This window comes from Oncorhynchus masou, chromosome 1, assembly GCF_036934945.1.
Source record: "Oncorhynchus masou masou isolate Uvic2021 chromosome 1, UVic_Omas_1.1, whole genome shotgun sequence".
In the NCBI taxonomy this organism is placed as follows: Eukaryota; Metazoa; Chordata; class Actinopteri; order Salmoniformes; family Salmonidae; genus Oncorhynchus; species Oncorhynchus masou.
In genome coordinates, this window is record NC_088212.1 from 32,500,377 (window position 1) to 32,519,797 (window position 19,421).

Here is a 19,421-nt window from a genome sequence, read left to right on the forward strand (position 1 = left end):
CTATACGCCAGCTCTATGTAGTCAACGAAAAGGGGGGATGAAATATAACCTGGAGAAATAATGTTACGATTTTAATTAAAACTAATACAAAACAGACCTTGTTTTCCCTGTGGATTTATTTCCCCCGTCAGTCGGTCGAGGCGGCCTGAGCACAGATGCTGGGCATTAGAAATGTCACGAGGAATAAAGCAGAGAGAGGACTTAATAAAAAGATCTGTCGTCAGAGATTAAAAATAGCAGGGGTTGGGGATAGAACCTCTGAGATCCAATGGCACCTCTTCAGAGGACTGATTGGAGACAGGAGTTCTGCAGTGGGTCTCTACTCCACTAATCTAAGTGAACACAGGACTGGGGTGGGCTGCCACCTAGTGTTAATTCATGATAAGAACAACTGTGGATTTTTAAAACTTTTTTTATTGAACCTTTATTTAACTAAGTCAGTTAAGAACTAATTCTTATTTACAATGATGGCCTACCCCTGCAAACCTGGACGACGCTGGGACAATTGTGCGCCGCCCTATGGGACTCCCAATAACAGCCGGATGTGTTACAGCCTGGATTCGAACCAGGAAGTGTAGTGACGCCTCTTGCACTGAGACGCAGTGCCGTAGACCACTGCGCCACTCGGGAGCCCTATGTTCCAGTGAAATCAATTGATGTAATAGTATGCTAATAAGCATGTCACCAAATGTGATATTTGATAGTTTCCCAAACATTTAAAATAAATTCAGCCTTTAAAATGTGCCTTTAAATGATCTACATAGAAATCTAAAACAAATATAAACATTATCAGTCTGCATTGAGGCACAGACAGACTCCCTGCAACACCCAGTGGGAGATGTGCTTGGTGGTAAAGAGATCTGCCTCAAACACCAACCCCACGCCCATAGCATTCCTCCTCATGGACGTGGTGTACACTGGAGTCCTCAGAGTATTCTACGAAACAAACACATAGACATTTTGACACAGTTAGAAAGCATCAAAACAGACATTTTAAAACAATGAAACTGCATTGCTAGAGAGGCCACTAGCGAAGTCACTAAGCACATGTTCTGAAGGGTCAGTCTGCTATATCTGGTGTAATTCTCCTGTCTTATCTGGCGTCCTGTGTGAATTAAAGTATGCTCCTTCTAATTCTCCCTCTCTCCCTCTCCCTCCCCTCCCAGAGGACCTGAGCTCTAGGACAATGCCTTAGGACTACCTGGCCTGATTACACCTTGCTGTCCCCAGTCCACCTGGTCGTGCAGCTGCTCCAGTTTCAACTGTTCTGCCTGCGGCAACGAAACCCTGACCTATTCACCGGACGTGCTGTTTTCGAATCTCTCTCGACCGTACCTGCTGTCTCGAACTCTGAATGCTCGGCTATGAAAATCCAACTGACATTTACTCCTGAGGTGCTGACCTGTTGCACCCTCTACAACCACTGTGATGATTATTATTTGACACTGCTGGTCATCTATGAACGTTTGAACATCTTGGCCACCGTTATAATCTCCACCCGGCACAGCCAGAAGAGGACTGGCCACCCCTCAGAGCCTGGTTCCTCTCTAGGTTTCTTCCTAGGTTCCTGCCAATCTAGGGAGATTTCACTAGCCACCGTGCTTCTACATCTGCATTGCTTGTTGTTTGGGGTATTAGGCTGGGTTTCTGTATAGCACTTTGTGACATTGGCTGATGTAAAAAGGGCTTTAGAAATATAGTTGATTGATTGATTGAAGGGATAAGGTGGTGAGTGGTGTTGCCCCTACCTGTAGTTTGAGGCGATGTGCTTCAATGGGGATGACCTTCAGGATGGGCAACTGGACCACCAGTACTTTGGGTTTACTCCTGATCAGACAACCCCTCTCTATGTCCCAGTCTGCTCCCTCCAGATACAGGCCTGACACGAAGCAGCCTGGGAGAACACAACCACAACCCTCAGTATCAAAGCATCACTGTCTGTCTGTCTGTCTGTCTGTCTGTCTGTCTGTCTGTCTGTCTGTCTGTCTGTCTGTCTGTCTGTCTGTCTGTCCATCTGTCTGTCAGTGTGTGTGTTAATATGTCTGTCAGTGTGTGTGTTAATATATCTGTCAGTGTGTGTGTCAATATGTCTGTCAGTGTGTGTGTCAATATGTCTGTCAGTGTGGGTGTCAATATGTCTGTCAGTGTGTGTGTTAATATGTCTGCCAGTGTGTGTGTTAATATGTCTGCCAGTGTGTGTGTTAATATGTCTGTCAGTGTGTGTGTTAATATGTCTGTCAGTGTGTGTTTACGTGTCTGTGTGTGTGTCTGTCTGTCTGTCTGTCTGTCTGTCCGTCCGTGTTAGTATGTCCGCCTGTCCATCTGTCTGTCTGTCCATATGTCTGTCAGTGTTAATATGTCTGTCAGTGTGTGTGTTAATATGTCTGTCAGTGTTAATGTCTGTCAGTGTGTGTGTTAACATGTCCGTCCGTGTGTCTGTGTGTCTGTCCGTGTTAGTATGTCCGTCCGTGACTGTCTGTCCGTCCGCCCGTCCGTCCGTCAGTGTTAGTATGTCCGTCTGTGTGTGTGTCTGTCTGCCTGTCTGTCTGTGTGTCTGTCTGTCTGTCTGTCTGTCTGTCTGTCTGTCTGTCTGTCTGTCTGCCTGTCCATCTGTCTGTCTGTCCATCTGTCCGTCCGTGTGTGTGTGTATGTCTGTCTGTCTGTCTGTCAGTGTTAGAATGTCCGTCCGTCTGTCTGTCTGTCTGTCCATCTGTCTGTCTGTCCATCTGTCCGACCTTGTGTGTGTCTGTCTGTCAGTGTTAGAATGTCCGTCCAATCAGGACCTTTTCAGACCTATTTCATCAGAAAACCACTACACTGAAATCCTTTCAAGAGCTCTGCAGTGAATTCGATGTGCCAAGATCCATTAAAAAAAAAAATTAGACATGTAAATTCCTCATTTACCTCCAAGAGGAGGTTTAGAATTCAGTTGAATGAAGTTGAAATCCTTCTTGTCACAGCACAATCCATTAAAGGCAAAATATCTTCCTCTTCCTTTACTCCTTTGAAAATAATCTGGGGAAAGGACCTTGGTCTGACTATCAGTGATGAGTTATGGGCGGAGGTTTGCGACAGGGTATACTGCTACTCTACCAATGTAAAAATGAAAGAATCTAATTACAAATTTTTATACAAATTTTATTATACTCCTTTGAGACTCCATAGAATGAAAACAGATATGTCTCCTAACTGTAAAAGATGTACCTCTGAAAGTGTAACCTATATGCATGTATTTTGGAGCTGTAGAGAGATTGCCAGATTCTGGCAATCTATACTTACTGCTGCACAGAAAATACTAGAGGTACAGTTTGATATGACCCCATGTATCTATCTTCTTAATGCCCAGCAGGACTTTGTTCTTGATCCTGACAGAGAAAATTTGCTGATGACTATTACATACTTTGTTAAGAAATGTATTCTTCTATTGTGGGCCTCTAATACACCTCCTACATTTAAAATGTGGATTGACCAGATTGTTGACTTTCTCCCTCTTGAAAAGCTCACTTATGACCTCCACAAGAGACAGCCCAAGTTTGATAGACTCTGGCCTCCACTACTCAACTATATATCGAACTGGACAGGGGTGACTAGGGAAATGCACAGATACATGTTGTGTAAGGTACTGTAAAACCTAAAAACTAATTATTGGCCCGTCGTCTCAGCGAATGCTAGAAATAGCTGATAAGAACCTTGATAGTACTGCTATGTGTTACATATGTTTTTTTTTAGTTTTTATTTTAATTTAGTTTTTGAGTACGTGTGCATATGTATGTATGTGTGTATGTATGTGTATATATGTATGTATATATATATGCACCAAGGAAAATAAATTGATTAAGAAAAATAAGTGTTTTTATTTGACTTTATCTTTCATTATAATTGTATTTTAATTTTTTCAAATGTACTATTATATTTTTTGACTTTTTATTTGTATTTTTTTAAGCTTGCCACATCTGTGAATGTGGAATATGTTTTGTTGGTTGATTGAAAAACAAGAAAACTTAATAAAACTTTAAATTTAAAAAGAATGTCCGTCCGTCCGTCCGTCCGTCCGTCCGTCCGTCCGTCCGTCTGTCTGTCTGTCTGTCTGTCTGTCCACCTGTCCATCTGTCCATCTGTCTGTCAGTGTGTGTGTTAACATGTCTGTCAGTGTGTGTGTGTTAATGTCTGTCAGTGTGTGTTAATATGTCTGTCAGTGTGTGTGTGTGTGTGTGTCTGTCTGTCTGTCAGAGGACTCTCACCCTGTCCAGGCCTCTCGTTGACCTCCTCCTCAGTGGTGTACTGAGTGACCTGTGTGTAGAGTGTGGAGCGGTCAAGCGGCCAGCCGTTCCTTCTGCATGTGGCCTGAACCAGAGCAGTTAGGTAGGACTCTGGGATCTGCAGCCCTGACAACCACATCACATTGGGCTCCCCTTTATCCACCTGGAAGGAAGAAGCATCAAAATAAAACATAACTACACAACCACTACATACATACATGTACATACTGTATTTACATTTATATGTACTATACATCATGGATACTTTGATACCAAGAAAGTGTGACCTTGAATAACATATCTGCATGAGCAACAGCTAATGGGGATCCTTATAAACTAAACCAATCTTCTGGAAGATGTGTATGATATGTCTCAGAGAATAACTGTATTAGAGCGCAGGATGTTCACCCAGGAGTTGTACTGGTCGTAACGCCTCTTGAAGTGGATCATCCAGTTGCCCAGGGACTTGAGAGTATCAGGTGCCAGCTTCCTCCAGATAGCAGGGATCATGCCGTTGAAGAGGGCGCGTGCCACCTCATCCAGCTCACTACTCATGCCCACCTCACCAGCCAGAGCCTACGGGCACAGACACATTTGTTAGTTCACATCCCCATACCAAACTATAGGTACTATAGGTATCTCACCTGGTTGAATTAGTAAATATGCAATAGACAACAGCAAACATTCTAAAGATAATTATACTGTTTTATGGAGACACAAAAGAAGCCCCCATGACAATCTGTCCCTGTAGTTCTTCCTCTTTCTATACCCCTCACTGTTCCTGCCTGTCTTCTCCCCCTCTCTCACCCTCTGCAACTCAGCCAGAGAGCGTCCAATCCTGACAATGAGCTTGTTGAAGCGCTCCAGCTCCTGCAGCAGCACCACGGAGGTGGGGGAGATCTCCAGGCCAAACTTCTTACGGATCACGTCCAGGTCAAACACCTGGGGCAGCTTGTTCTGGATGTCCCGGGCCACGTTGCTGATGTACTCATCCCTGCTGATGCCTCCACCAGACTCACCTGAGGACCCCGACAGAAAGGTGAGGAGGCCAGATTATGCTCAGTCTGTGTGTATGTGTGTGTGTGAGGTTTCTGTTACCAGTCTGCGGCTGCAGATCTATCAGGTGGGTCCACATGTCGCGGGCTGCCTGTGTGTAGTATCCAATCTCAGCATTGGGGTGCAAACCAAACACCTCTGGAGTGTTGGCCAGGGGCAAGGTCTCAATCTCCACTGTGATACATAGCAAGTCAATCAGAGAAGATGGATGACAACTACAAGTTAATAACAACAATGGCAGTGCAGTAGAAATCGTATGTAAAAAGCTACATTTGAAGTCTGTATATCAGACCAGTGATGAACTACATCCACTGACCAACATAATTTTCCTTGGGCCCGTCAGGAGGGATCTTGTAGTCCACGTCCTTGTTGTGGAAGAAGTGAAAGGGCTGGAAGGTGTCAAAGATGAAGTCTCCCAGGTACTCATCCATGTAGACCGTCAAGATTCTGCGGTCAAAGCTGTCTATACACCTGCCTCCATACATTACCTGAGAGAGAGAGCGTAAACACGCACAAACACACACACGCACGCACACACACACACAAACACAAATGGAAGCCATTAGTGCGAGGCTATTATACTAATAGGATTCTGTACTATCATTGTTAAGTCAATGTGATGTATGAATAGGTGAGCCTGACCTCTCCTATGAGATACTTGAGACTTCCCCAGGGGATCTTAGCATCTCCCTGAGTGTGAGCTTTGGTCAGGTAGGTGTCCAGGATCTCCATGCACACCTGGTCAACAGAGAACATCCACATCAGCGCACACAAAGACTGGAGTTACAGACATGACATTTAAACTGATCAACAAAAGGAAATTACTATGAAGTAAATGTAATCAATAGTGTAAGTCCTGTGGATGCTGTTAAAAACAGCCATTTTCCCACTCACCTGGAAGTCAGACTCGTTAAAGTCGTAGGACACGTTCCAGCCGATCTTGCCGTACTTGCGTCTCTCCTGCACCACAGCGTGGAAGAAGGACAGCACGTAGACCAGGCTGCGGTAGGCCGGGTGGGGGCAGCCCATCAGAGTGTCGTGGGGGATCTTAAAGAAGGTTGCCCTCATGTTCAGCTTCAGCCCGTTGGGAGGCTCCGTCACCACCTGGACGAACAGAGATCAGTTCCTAAAGTCAATTCGCTTCAATCCTCAATGGCTCAGTTTTGCTGTGATTAGGTGAACGAATCGGGCTGGGGAGACTGCATGGTGTTGGAAGAGTGAATCAGAGATAGACAGACAGACACTTTATCATAAAACTAAGTCACATTGTATACAGTTAGCTGCAGTAGGCAACCGTCTGTGTTAGCTGCAGTAGGTAGCAGGCCTGTTTGACTAAGTTAGAGCTCTTCCTCACCTTGAGAGACTTCTGTAGGATGCCGATGGGAAAGTCTTTGATGGGATCAGTGGTGAGCCACAGTCTGAAGTCAGGGTGGGCCCTGGTGATCCTCTCCAGGGACTTCTCTAGGTCCTTCAGCCACTTCACCAGCAGGTGGCAGTTCTGCAGCATCAGCCACTGGCCCCGAGATACCGCCGTTTCCAGCAGCTGCAGCGCCACCTACAGCACACAACAACAATACTGTATCATACTAACAACATTCCAATGAGCTTTGTGGTTGAATGTGGACCAAAAGTACATGTGGTATGCAATCTGGTTTCCGCTCAGGTTATAGATGTGTCACTGCAACCTTAAATGTCCTAAATGATGTCTCAATTGCCCTTGTTTCTAAGCAATGTTGTGCTGCTATTTTTATTGACTTGGCCAAAGTTTTTTACACGGTAGACCATTCCATTATTGCGGGCTGGTATTGGTGTCTCTGAGGGTTATTTGGCCTGGTTTGCTAACTACCTCTCTCAAAGAGTGCAGTGTATAAAGTCAGAACATCTGCTGTCTCAGCCACTGCCTGTCACCAAGGGGGTACCCCATGGCTCGATCCTAGGCCCCACGCTCTTCTCAATTTACATCAGCAACATAGCTCATGCAGTAGGAAGCTCTCTCATCCATTTATATTTTTTATTTCAACCTTTATTTAACTAGGCAAATCAGTTAAGAACAATTTTTGTTGTTGTTTTGTTTTTGTTTTGAATTTCACCCCTTTTTCTCCCCAATTTTGTGGTATGCAATTGTTAGTAGCTACTATCTTGTCTCCGTGCACCTGGAAACCTTGGTTAGCGCGCACTGTTCTTAATTAACTGACTTGCCTAGTTAAATAAAGGTTCAATAAAAAAATAAATTGTAACATTGGAAGCTCTATTGCTGTGATTAATGAGTGTTGCCTGCTACCTTCTCCTGACCTTGTCCCATGGCCAGAAACTTGAGCCTGCTGCCCCCAAAGCCAGACCTCTCAGCAAGCTTCATGAGGTCACTGGCTGGGTCGGAACCGGGGCTCAGAATGAACACGATGGGGGAGTTGGGTGAACTCTGCTCATAGATGGCCTCGAAACTGATCACAGGGGGCTGCACATACCTGAGAGGGAGGGGGGCGAGGTAGACAGTAGAAAGTGAATAGGGAGAAACACTAAAGTCTCATCTCCACAAGTCAAGATATTTTGGATCAAAGCAATAGGAGTTCAGGTTTGTTTACAAGTAGGAGAACGGTCTATTACTTCTCTCCCATGGTGATGGTGACATAGTCAGTGACAGCCCGGTAGACTCTGTCCAGGCGGAAGCAGCGCAGCAACAGCAGCTTCTGGAAGGCAGTCAGGTTGTCTTTATACTTCATGGGGAAGGGAGCCTGCTCTGGCCCATCCAGGTCATACCACTGAGATGACAACAGAGAGGAGGGTTAACAATGAACCATTCTAGAGAGGACATAGGAACATATTCAGTGCATCACTAGGTCACAAGATTGGATGGTGTTACTCACAGTCTTCCACTCTGGCAGGTTCTTCTCCACGTCATCTGGTAGGGAGCCAAACTCAGCAGGGAAGAGCTCAGCCAGTCGTATGATGTCCTCCCAGCCCTGGCCTGGAAGCCAGTGACACGGCTTCTTCCTCTTGCTCATCTCCAGGGACAGGTTGCCTGGATTGGGGAGCACAGAGAGGAAAAAAAGTGTATGTGAGTTATGGGTCTCCAAGTTGGTGTGCTGTGTTTATGTGAGTGCATGGTAGATGACATCATATGTCTCTCACCCTTGAGGAAGAAGTCCAGCTCCTCCTGGGGAGCCCTCCCCTCTGGCTGCCCAATCTTTATTGTCAAATTGAAGGAGAACAGCAGCTTGTGTCTCTCAAACAGACCTGAGTCACACACACACACAGTTTCAGATCAATCCCAGCTATCACATAACTGTTCCCACAAAAGTCCAAGTTTGACCATTCCTGAACACCCTGTCACCTCACCTGTGCATCCATAGTTGTAGACATTGTATGTCAGGGTGTCCATGATGTTCTTCAGCCTCTTGGGCAGGATGGAATCAGGCAGGGACTTGCGCAGGGAGAAGTCAAAAACCTCCAGATAGGAGGCCAGAGAGTACTGGTACATGCTGTTCACCAGGGCCATCTCCGCCAGCACAAAGAACAGGATGGCACCGCGCTTGGCAGCGGGACGGTAGCCATCTCGCAGCTTATCAATGTCTGTTGATGTCTTCTCTGCCAGCTTCAGCTTCTCAAACACCTAGGGAGTTACATCAGAGAACACAGACAAAGCATTAAGAGAGCCCAGGCCTCATGCTCTCTGATGTCTTCCCCTTGAGAGTGAGTATATCCTGTCTCCAGACAAACCTCGCTGGCCTTGGACTTAGTCTCCTCCAGAGTGTGGACCAGCTCCACGTTATCCAGCATGTTGCCTGTGGAGGTGGCTAGCTCCCTCAGCAGAGAGTCCTCCAGGTCTTTCAGCAGCTTCTTGTTCTCACTGGTCTCCTGGATCAGTCTCTCCCGCTGCTCCTCCAGCTCCTTACGTTCAAAGCCCACGATCACACTCAGCAGCTGGTCCTCCAGACCCTTCAGCGTCACTGAGAGAGACAGCTTATCAATGTCTGTTGATGTCTTCTCTGCCAGCTTCAGCTTCTCAGGCACACAAACTGTTACCCCACACACTCACACCACATACAGTGTAGACACAGGCGTGCTGACATACAGAGATGTCTCACCAGTGTAGTTGATGACCATGGCCTTTCCGAACACAGAAGGAGAGTACTTAGGGTTGGACAGTTTGGTGTTGAGGTAGAGTTTGAAGTTGGGGTCGTAGTCCACCTCTTTGTCCCCCAGCGTTATAACCTGCCGGCCCTCGGCTCCTTTCACGTTCTTCTCCAGGACGTTGTCGATCACAGGGTCAATGTACTCATCCACATCTTGGAACAGGAAGGGAAAGCCATACTTGATGGCCATCTCCAGCTGCTTCAAGAAGTCTGGGTCGTTGAACGAAGAGATCTATGGAAGTGGTCAATCACATACAGTATAAGTATAACATCCAGTAAATGCAGATGTAAAAGAATAATAGTTAGATCCTGTGAAGTCAGCTGATAAAGTTAGCCGTACCTTAAGGTTGAACTTCTCCTCCTTCTTTTTGATCCAGTTGAGGGCTTGCTGTTGGGGGTCGATACACATGGGGAAGCGGCTGGCCCTGGTGGTCAGAATCCCGTTCTGGACTGACAGCTCATCTGGAGGAAGGCCCTCTGACCCCCATCTACAACACAGACACCTTTACTCCCTCTCTTCCTCTCACACAGGGACGGAAACACACGCTTTAAAAAAACGCACTCACAAATGCAAGTATGAATGCATGTACACACACACACCAACACACACGTACAGGCTCTGACCTGCTGATCTCCACCTCGTCGGTCAGTAGGCTCTCCACTCTGAAGGGCTGGCTGAGAGGGATGCCTCTCTCCAACACATCCTTTTCCCACACGTCAAACACCATCTCATTCCTGAAGTCCCAGCTGAATGCCCCCTCGTAGCTCAGAAATGCAGCACAGATCAGGCAGTCGCCTAGGAGACGCACACGACGCTGTTTCAACTCCTCCAGGTCATCTGTCCATCTGGGAAGAGGAAGAAGGAGAGGAAGACGAGAAGAGGAGGAAAAGACAGATACAGAGATGGTAGGGCAGACGTAATTTCAACGTCTAGTTTTGGTTTACATTTGGTTGAGTTGTCAACTAATGTGAATTCAACAAAACATTTGACCATGTCATTGGATTTAGGTTAAAAGTTGGGTGAAATGACATGGAAACAATGTTGATTCATATACGGTCCACAGCCTTCAACTGGCTGTAAGTCATGCTGACGTTGATGACTTCTTGCAAATTCAATCAGTTTTCCACGTTGATTCAACATCATCACATTTATTTTTTTTGTTGAAATGACATGGAAACAACTTGATTCAAATATGGTCCACAGCCTTCAACTGGCTGTAAGTCAGTCTGTGTAAGTCTGTGTGTATATGCACTCCACCGTGCTGTCCTCACCGCTCATTCTCCGAGCCCAGGCCTGAGATGAGTTTGTCAGCAGCGATCAGCCTCCTCTCCATGACCTCAGCCTCCTCCTGCAGCAGCTGCTTCTCCCCCATGGCAGCACTGTACTTGTCCCCCAGCGCCCCCAGCTCCCTCTGGATGGTCCCCAGCTCATTCTGAATACGCTCCAGCTCACGCTTGCTCTGGAAGAAGTTCTTCTCTAGGCGCGCCACCTGCAACAGACAACCAGGGGGGTTGAAACGCCACTAACACAACACTGCTCATTCTTAAAGGCTGGTGCCATTTAACTGGCATGGGCCATGTGCTGGATAGTGTTATGCCTATAACATAAACAAAAGAGATTTATGACTATGACACTTCCCCTATGCCGATCAAAGTCATTTACACTGTTTATACTATCTCTATCACATTTGCCTGGATCACGTTACCTTCTCTCTCTTGGGCTTGATCTCCCTGGCGACGTCACAGTAGCCCATGACAGCCTCCACAAACTTGAGCATCCCAGAGCCAGCCTTACTGATGGCCTGCATCTCCTCAAAGCTGGTGTTCAGGTTCTTCAAGAAGCCTGGCCAGGGGAAACACAGGGCAATAGAGTGAACATATACAGGTAACTACCAAAATAAAGAAAACACTTGAGTAAATGAGGCTTACAAAGTATATTGAAATCAGGTGTTTCCACACAGGTGTGGTTCCAGAGTTAACTACGCAATTAACATCCCATCATGCTTAGGGTCATCTATACATATGCCCAGTTGCCCATGAGTTTGGCTACCATGGCTAGAAGAAGCCACAGGGGTCTCAAAGGAACATAGGGGATTTAAAGTGTGTGTGCGTGTCTCAGTCACCACTCACCAGATCTCAACCCAATTGAACACTTATGGGAGATTCTGGAGCTGCGCCTCCACCACAAACACCAAATGATTTCTGTGGAACAATGGTGTCGCATCCCTCCAACAGAGTTCCAGACACTTGAAGAATTTACGCCAAGGAGCAATGAAGCTGTTCTGGCGGCTCATGGTGGCACAACACTCTATTAAGACACTTTATGATGGTGTTTATTTTGGCAGTTACCTGTATCCATGTATTTGCTATTTGAGGGCTCATACTGCATATTAAAGTTGCATTACGGATAAAGTTAGACCTATTGTTGTACTGTTTCGGAGTGAAAACCACAGAACAGAAGTGGCCTACCTACCTCTGACAGTCTTGACCTGGCTGGGGTTGATGGCATCACAGTCCATCTCCATCAATGCACGCAGGAAGTTGCCCTCTGACATCATGCTCTTGGCTGACTTCCAGCTGATCTCCTTCTGGCCTCGCATCACCAGGATGCACTCACACACCACCTGCACCTGTTTGGGCGGCTTGGCAAATGATCTGCAAGGGTTGACGCGCCAGACGAGTGGACAGAAGCACAACCAAAGAGACAGGCACAGAAAAAAAATTATCAATGAACATGAATGGAGCTCGAGGGCAACAACTTTTGTTAAAGCTGGAATCCGCGTAAGGTGAAACAGCACCACTGTATGACGTAGCGCCTTGGTTATTATTTTCTTTTGTTGATGAAAAAGAGGAGAGGAACATCTGACATCATGGTAATTTAGAAAAAAATCACGCATGTAATGATGTCTGAGGGGAAAAAAACTGTGTTCGTTGTCTGAAATAACTTATTTGTTGTTGTAATATCACAAATGGACATGGCAGTTTCACCAAGTACAAATTGCTGCTTTAAAGGAGTCAAGCGGGAAAAATATTTGTTTTGTTTCTATCCATTGGCAAATCCAAGGAGGAAATATACAGTGTCTCAACACAGCACAGCAAGATCTATAAAACAGAATTTACAGTGTCTTCAGAAAGTATTAACAGCCTGAATTAAAAAAAAATATTAAATTGAGATTTTGTGTCACTGGCCTACACACAAAACCCCATAATGTCAAAGTGGAGTTATGTTTTTAGAAATGTTTACAAATTAATAAAAAATTAAAAGCAGAAATGTCTCGAGTCAATAAGCATTCAACCCCTTTGTTATGGCAAGCCTAAATAGGTTCAGGAGTTCAAATGTGTTTAACATGATTTCTGAATGACTACCTCATCTCTGTACCTCACACATTCAATTATCTGTAAGGTCCCTCAGTCAAGCAGTAAATTTCAAACACAGATTCAACCACAAAGACCAGGGAGGTTTTCCAATGCCTCGCAAAGAAGGGCACCTATTGGTAGATGGTAAATATAAAAAAAAGCAGACATTGAATATCCCTTTGAGCATGGTGATGTTATTAATTACAATTTGGATGGTGTATCAATACACCCAGTCACTACAAAGATACAGGCGTCCTTCCTAACTCAGTTGCAGGAGAGGAAAGAAAACCGCTCAGAGATTTCACCATGAGGCAATGGTGACTTTAAAACAGTTACAGAGTTTAATGGCTGTGATAGGAGAAAACTGAGGATGGATCAACAATATTGTAGTTACTCCACAATACGATCCGAAATGACAGTGTGAAAAGAAGGAAGCCTGTACAGAATCAAAGTATTCCAAAACATGCATCCTGTTTGCAATAAGACACTAAAGTAAAACTGCAAAGAATGTGGCGTTATGTTAGGCGCAAATCCAACACAACACTGAGTACCACTCTTCATATTTTCAAGCATGATGGTGGCTGCATCATGTTATGGGTATGCTTGTCATTGGCAAGGACAAGGACGTTTTTTAGGATAAAAATAAACAGATTAGAGCTAGCTAAAAATTCTAAAGGAAAACTGGTTCAGTCTACTTTCCAACAGATACTGGGAGACAAATTCACCTTCAGCAGGACAATAACCAAAAAACACTAGGCAAAATATACACTGGAGTTGCTTACCAAGACAACATTAAATGCTCCTGAGTGGTCTAGCTACAGTTTTGACCTAAATTGGTTCAAAAATCTATGTTAACACTTGAAAATGGCTGTCTAGTAAGGATCAATCAACATGACAGAGCTTGACGAATGTTTTAAATAATAATGTGACAATATTGTAAAATCCAGGTGTGCAAAGATCTTTGAGACTTACCCAGAAAGACTCACAGCTGTAATTGCTGCCAAATGTGATTCTAACATCAAGATACAGTTGAAGTCTGAAGTTTACGTACACCTTAGCCAAATACATTTAAACTCAGTTTTTCACAATTACTGACATTTAATACTAGTAAATATTCCCTGTTTTAGGTCAGTTAGGATCACCACTTTATTTTAAGAATGTGAAATGTCAGAATAATAGTAGAGAGAATGATTTATTTCAGCTTTTATTTCTTTCATCACATTCCCAGTTGGTCAGAAGTTTACAAACACTCAATTAATATTTGGTGGCATTGCCTTTAAATTGTTTAACTTGGGTTAAACGTTTAGGGTAGCCTTCCACAAGCTTCCCACAATAAGTTGGGTGAATTTTGACCCATTCCTCCTGACAGAGCTGGTGTGATTGAGTTAGGTTTGTAGGCCCCCTTGCTCGCACAAGCTTTTTCATTACTGCCCACACATTTTCTACAGGATTGAGGTCAGGGCTTTGTGATGGCCACTCCAATACCTTGATTTTGTTGTCCTTAAGCCATTTTGCCACAACTTTGGAAGTATGCTTGGGGTCATTGTCCATTTGGAAGACCCATTTGCGACCAAGCTTTTACTTCCTGCCTGACTGATGTCTTGAGATGTTGCTTTAATATATCCACATAATTTTCCTCCCTCATTATGCCATCTATTTTGTGAAGTGCACCATTCCCTCCTGCAGCAAAGCACCCCCATAACATGATGCTGCCACCCCTGTGCTTCACGATTAGGATGGTGTTCTTCGGCTTGCAAGCCTCCCTCTTTTTCCTCCAAACATAATGATGATCATTATGGCCAAACAGTTCTGTTTTTGTTTCATCAGACCAGAGGACATTTCTCCAAAAAGCACAATCTTTCTCCCCATGTGCAGTTGCAAACCGTAGTCTGGCTTTTTTATGGTGGTTTTGGAGAAGTGGCTTCTTCCTTGCTGAGCGGCGTTTCAGGTTATGTCGATATAGAACTTGTTTTACTGTGGATATAGATACTTTTGTACCGGTTTACTCCCGCATCTTCACAAGGTCCTTTGCTGTTGTTCTGGGATTGATTTGCTCTTTTCGCATCAAAGTACGTTCATCTCTAGGAGACAGAACGCGTCTCCTTCCTGAGCGGTGTGACGGCTGCATGGTCCCATGTTTTCTATACTTGCGTACTATTGTTTGTACAGATGAACGTGGTACCTTCAGGCATTTGGAAATTGCTCCCAAGGATGAACCAGACTGGTTGAGGTCTACAATTCTCTTTCTGAGATCTTGGCTGATTTCTTTTGATTTACCCATGACGTCAAGCAAAGAGGCACTGAGTTTGAAGGTATGACTTGAATTACATCCACAGGTACACCTCCAATTGACTCAAATAATGTCAATTAGCCTATCAGAAGCTTCTAAAGCCATGACATCATTTTCTGGAATTTTCCAAGCTGTTTGAAGGCAGTCAACTTAGTGTATGTAAACTTCTGACCCACTGGAATTGTGATACCGTGAATTATAAGTGAAATAATCTGTCTGTAAACAATTTTTGGAAAAATTACTTGTGTCATACACAAAGTAAATGTCCTAAATGACTTGCCTAAACTATAGTTTGTTAACAAGAAATTTGTGGAGTATTTGAAAAATGGGTTTTAATGACTCCAACCTAAGTGTATGTAAACTTCTGACTTCAACTGTATAATATTAGTGTCATCAAGATATATTTGTGTTTTATTTTTCTTATTTTTTTTAATTACAAATCTTAGAATTTTTGACATTTGAGTATTTTGTGTAGATCGTTGACAAAAAAAATTATAATTAAATCCATTTTAATCCCTCCTTGTAACAACAAAATGTGGAAAAGGTCAAGGGGTGTGAATACTTTCTGAAGGCACTGTATTTTCTTTGGAGTGTTGAAATTGAGTTTTCTATGTATTAGGATAAGGATCACGGAAAAAAGCATAGGTCACACTAGGTTCATACTTACATCCTCCTTCAACAGATGGATTAAAAACTCGAAACGTATTCCCAGTGAATGTTTTTGAAGTGTGGGAATGACGTATTTGATTTGTGTTTTATTGTTTTTTGTTTTTATTGATTTGTGTCTAACCAAAGCTGCCTTCTCTATCTATGAGGTTAGTGGTCTGGACCAAGTGTGTTCAGTTCAGTCCTGATCCTGGAGGTCTGCTCTGTGTAAGCTTTAAAGCCACTGAGTAACTTGTTCCATTAATCAACATAAGACATTTCCCAAAATCACCATTTGTAATTTTCCTATGACAACATTTTCCTATTTTCCAGGGAGCCAAGGGCCGGGGAAGGGGCCAGATGACAACGTGACACTCCATCAGGACCAGACTGCTGACTCCTGGCCCAGACTGTCTGATGAGTGTAACCACTACATTATGGGTGCCTCCCAAATTACACTCTATTCCCTATATAGTGCAGAGTCAAAAGTAGTGCACTATATAGTGAATAGGGTGCCATTTGTGATGCAACCTCTGTTTAACTTGTGGGACACAAAACCAACCAGGTGGGTGCAGTGGAGCACAGAGGGGGGAAGGTAGGGAGGGGCACCTGATCTCAGTGACGTCAGACTTGTCCAGGCTCTGCAGGGCGATGCGGGCTGCCTCCAGAGCAGGCAGGGCCTCAGCCAATGAGCTCTCGGCATCCCTCTTCTCCACAGCAATAACCTTGTTCTGCTCCTCGATCTCCTTGGCTTTGTCCTCCGCCAGCTTCTTCTTCTCCTCAGCTACACAATAAGGAGAGTTGTGTTTACTTGTGCTGCCCTGTGGGCTATGATTAGCATGGTATGGGTACAGCGAACGTGTCTAAAGGCTCTTCGCAAATGGCACCAGATTCCCTATATAGTGCATTACCGTATGAGCCCTGGTCATAAGTAATGCACTAAATAGGGAATAGGGTATATGGAAAGGGTTACATTTGGAACTCAGTCTAATGCTGTGTTGACTGCACTGACCCACGGTGGTGTTGGTGGCGATCTCCTGCAGTAGGATCTCACAGGCGGAGGATTTCTCTGCTAGAACCACCTTCTGCTCTGCCAGCTTGATGTTGAGCTCAGCCAGCTGCACACTGGCCTCCTCCAGCTTATCCAGACCACCTTCCAGACGCTTACACTGAGCTGGGACACCATGCGAGGGACAGAGGGAGACAACTTTACAATCTCTCACACACGCAGGCACACACACAAAACCCCCACAAATACCACTGCAATACAGCACAGCAGTAGCAGGGAAACCAAGGCCCTTTGATATTTCTCCCACTCTGTGCTCCCTGTTACCCAGGATATATTGGTCCTTGTCCTCCAGGAGGTTGGCGTAGGTGCTGATGAAGTCCAGGTAGTTTTTAGGGGTGACATAGTTGCTGCGTCTGAGCTTCTGCAGGAACATCTTGCTGTACTCACCCACCGAGCCGTGCACCATACACACATGAGCAATTACGGCTGCCGAGTGCCTCTCGGGGATCATCGGACTCTCACCTGTGGCATGACATTGATGGGTTCAGTTGCACCACTATAAAGCTTATATAAACACCCTAATCAGAGTCAGTGATAAATGTATTGATTGTATAATTTTAGTACATTGCAGTGGTGGTGGAAGTGTGAATCTGTGATTCCATACCCAGGAAAGACTGAGCCACAGCATGCAGAGCCTGAGGAGGCCAGGGCAGGAACCAGTCAATACCAGTGTTGTTCACCAGCCCTGTGACATAAATGAGACAAGGAGCAATTACATAAACTCTTCAGACAGTAGACAAAGCCAAGTGAACGGTAGTGAAGGGTTGTGTACCTGGGAAGTTTCTGCAGCGTGTCCTCAGGGTGTCTCCCACAGGGGACATTCCCAGGACAATGTGCAGGTTGTTGGCACTCTTGTTGACAAAGTACTGCCACACACTCTCCTTGGACGGGCCAGAGCCCATCTTTATGGCCTCATCACGGAGCTGGTTCAGCACCATCTCTTTTTCATCATCTGGGAACAGAGCAGGGACCATGCCTGCACACACAGAGGGTTAGTCAGACTGCAGAATCTGGTCCAAAGTAGTGCATTATCTAGGGAATAGGGTGACATTTCGGATGCACACAATGTGTGGGAGCTGGTGTATGCTCAAGTTTTTACCCGAGGTGAGCATATTGTTGATGAGTTCCAGGAAGCCCTCCTCAGCCACGTGGGCATCAGTGAAGAGGAAAACTGTCTTCTTGTCCTCAATGCCCAGCTTCAGATACAGGATCTTCAGGTCCTCACGGAGGTTGGTCTCTGAGTAGCCTCTGCTCAGTGTAATCTCAAACACCTGGAGAGGCAAACAACAGTCCATATAAGAAGGTATCTTTCTGGTGTCTCTTTAAAGGCCTCCTCCCATATGAGCAGTAGCAGATGATGGATGTGTCTCAACTGGCACTCTATTCCCTATAGAGTGCACTACTATTGTCCAGAGCAAAAGTAGTGCACTATATAGGGAATAGGGTGCCAGTTGGGACGCAGAGATGTGTCTGGCTGACCTCGCAGCCTGCGGTGAATGCAGCAAGCTTGGTAAGGGACTGCTTCCCGGAGCCGCCAACCCCCACCAGCAGGGCGTGGCCGCGGTCCATCCTGATGATGCGATGCACTCTTGTCAGGTGCTCCAGGGCATCGTCAAACAGAACCAGTTTCATCTTGGTCTTGTTCTCATTGTACTCCTCCAGGATCTCCTACAGAGCAGTGACAGGGGCAGGTCAGCAACGAGACAAAGGCTTGAGACTGGGCAAACAGTAAAGTTGTGATATTTTGAATATATTGAAAAAAGGGTGCCATTTAATTTTGCCTAGTACAGGTGACAAGGGGCATTTATAAATGTAAAAATCAAACACGTTTGAAAGTCATCATCCCAACTTCTGAGTACCTGGAACAAGGCTTTGGAAGCATCATAGTCCTGTATGTCCTCATAGACGCGTGGCTCAGACTCGTTGAGGGCAGTTCTGTAGTCACCAAACAGGATGGGGTCCCTCATGGCTGACTCCAAGTCTGACCTAAAGTGCTCATCTATCAGGTTCTTTATATGGTCCTGGACCTGAGACAACAAGACAGGGGACAGATGAGAATGGAAAACAAGTACAATATAGTAAGAGGAAGTTACTGTAAAGGGATTAATACATTTTTCATGATTAAGCAGAACAGAACCATGCAGATGAACGTACCAGGGCTTTGTCTATTTCATTGATGAGCCTGTCATGGAACACCCTCAGGCACTCGTTCCTCCACACACGCACAAACTGGGTGACCGTTAGAAACCTACAGAAGAGAAACGTTCAGAGACTAAACATGACACAACACTTAACATGAGCTTCTACATGTTAGCAACATCTTCTTAACATGTGTTATTTAGATTCAACCGAGGGTAATGTTTAAGACCTCTCAGCGTTGGTGAGGACCAGACCGTTGTAGACTCTGGACAGGTCCCTGAGGTTGAAGATGTAGTGGAACTTGGATGGCGTGGGCGGCAGGTCTTTGATGATGTTCTTGTACAGCTCCAGAGTGCAGATCGTCAGCTTGTCACACATCGTCTGGATGCACTCCTCAAACGGCTACGGTTTAAATGGTTAGAGTTCAATCAAGTCATTTCATACAATAATTCATGTGTGGTAATGCTGTTTTT

At 45.1% G+C, this 19,421-nt stretch overlaps 1 protein-coding gene across 1 annotated transcript in view; it reads right to left on the bottom strand.

Annotated features, from left to right (window-relative positions):
• Positions 1 to 405: 405 nt before the first annotated feature.
• The window catches only part of dnah10 (dynein axonemal heavy chain 10), a 59,232-nt gene continuing 40,216 nt past the window's right edge, over positions 406 to 19,421 (bottom strand). Inside the window, exons 49-80 of the mRNA XM_064934332.1 lie at positions 19,178 to 19,350; positions 18,964 to 19,057; positions 18,669 to 18,836; positions 18,289 to 18,477; positions 17,909 to 18,080; positions 17,582 to 17,785; positions 17,414 to 17,494; positions 17,074 to 17,271; positions 16,753 to 16,914; positions 16,350 to 16,524; positions 11,922 to 12,103; positions 11,155 to 11,291; positions 10,721 to 10,938; positions 10,073 to 10,294; positions 9,789 to 9,936; positions 9,401 to 9,680; positions 9,033 to 9,262; positions 8,652 to 8,925; positions 8,445 to 8,549; positions 8,180 to 8,334; positions 7,920 to 8,074; positions 7,597 to 7,780; positions 6,670 to 6,870; positions 6,210 to 6,419; positions 5,958 to 6,053; positions 5,632 to 5,803; positions 5,358 to 5,489; positions 5,067 to 5,278; positions 4,668 to 4,835; positions 4,242 to 4,422; positions 1,749 to 1,894; positions 406 to 936 (exon numbers count right to left, since the gene is read on the bottom strand). Coding sequence (XP_064790404.1) covers positions 790 to 936; positions 1,749 to 1,894; positions 4,242 to 4,422; positions 4,668 to 4,835; positions 5,067 to 5,278; positions 5,358 to 5,489; positions 5,632 to 5,803; positions 5,958 to 6,053; positions 6,210 to 6,419; positions 6,670 to 6,870; positions 7,597 to 7,780; positions 7,920 to 8,074; positions 8,180 to 8,334; positions 8,445 to 8,549; positions 8,652 to 8,925; positions 9,033 to 9,262; positions 9,401 to 9,680; positions 9,789 to 9,936; positions 10,073 to 10,294; positions 10,721 to 10,938; positions 11,155 to 11,291; positions 11,922 to 12,103; positions 16,350 to 16,524; positions 16,753 to 16,914; positions 17,074 to 17,271; positions 17,414 to 17,494; positions 17,582 to 17,785; positions 17,909 to 18,080; positions 18,289 to 18,477; positions 18,669 to 18,836; positions 18,964 to 19,057; positions 19,178 to 19,350 — 5,571 coding nt within the window. The 3' untranslated portion in view covers positions 406 to 789. The remainder of the gene's footprint in view (positions 937 to 1,748; positions 1,895 to 4,241; positions 4,423 to 4,667; positions 4,836 to 5,066; positions 5,279 to 5,357; positions 5,490 to 5,631; positions 5,804 to 5,957; positions 6,054 to 6,209; positions 6,420 to 6,669; positions 6,871 to 7,596; positions 7,781 to 7,919; positions 8,075 to 8,179; positions 8,335 to 8,444; positions 8,550 to 8,651; positions 8,926 to 9,032; positions 9,263 to 9,400; positions 9,681 to 9,788; positions 9,937 to 10,072; positions 10,295 to 10,720; positions 10,939 to 11,154; positions 11,292 to 11,921; positions 12,104 to 16,349; positions 16,525 to 16,752; positions 16,915 to 17,073; positions 17,272 to 17,413; positions 17,495 to 17,581; positions 17,786 to 17,908; positions 18,081 to 18,288; positions 18,478 to 18,668; positions 18,837 to 18,963; positions 19,058 to 19,177; positions 19,351 to 19,421) is intronic.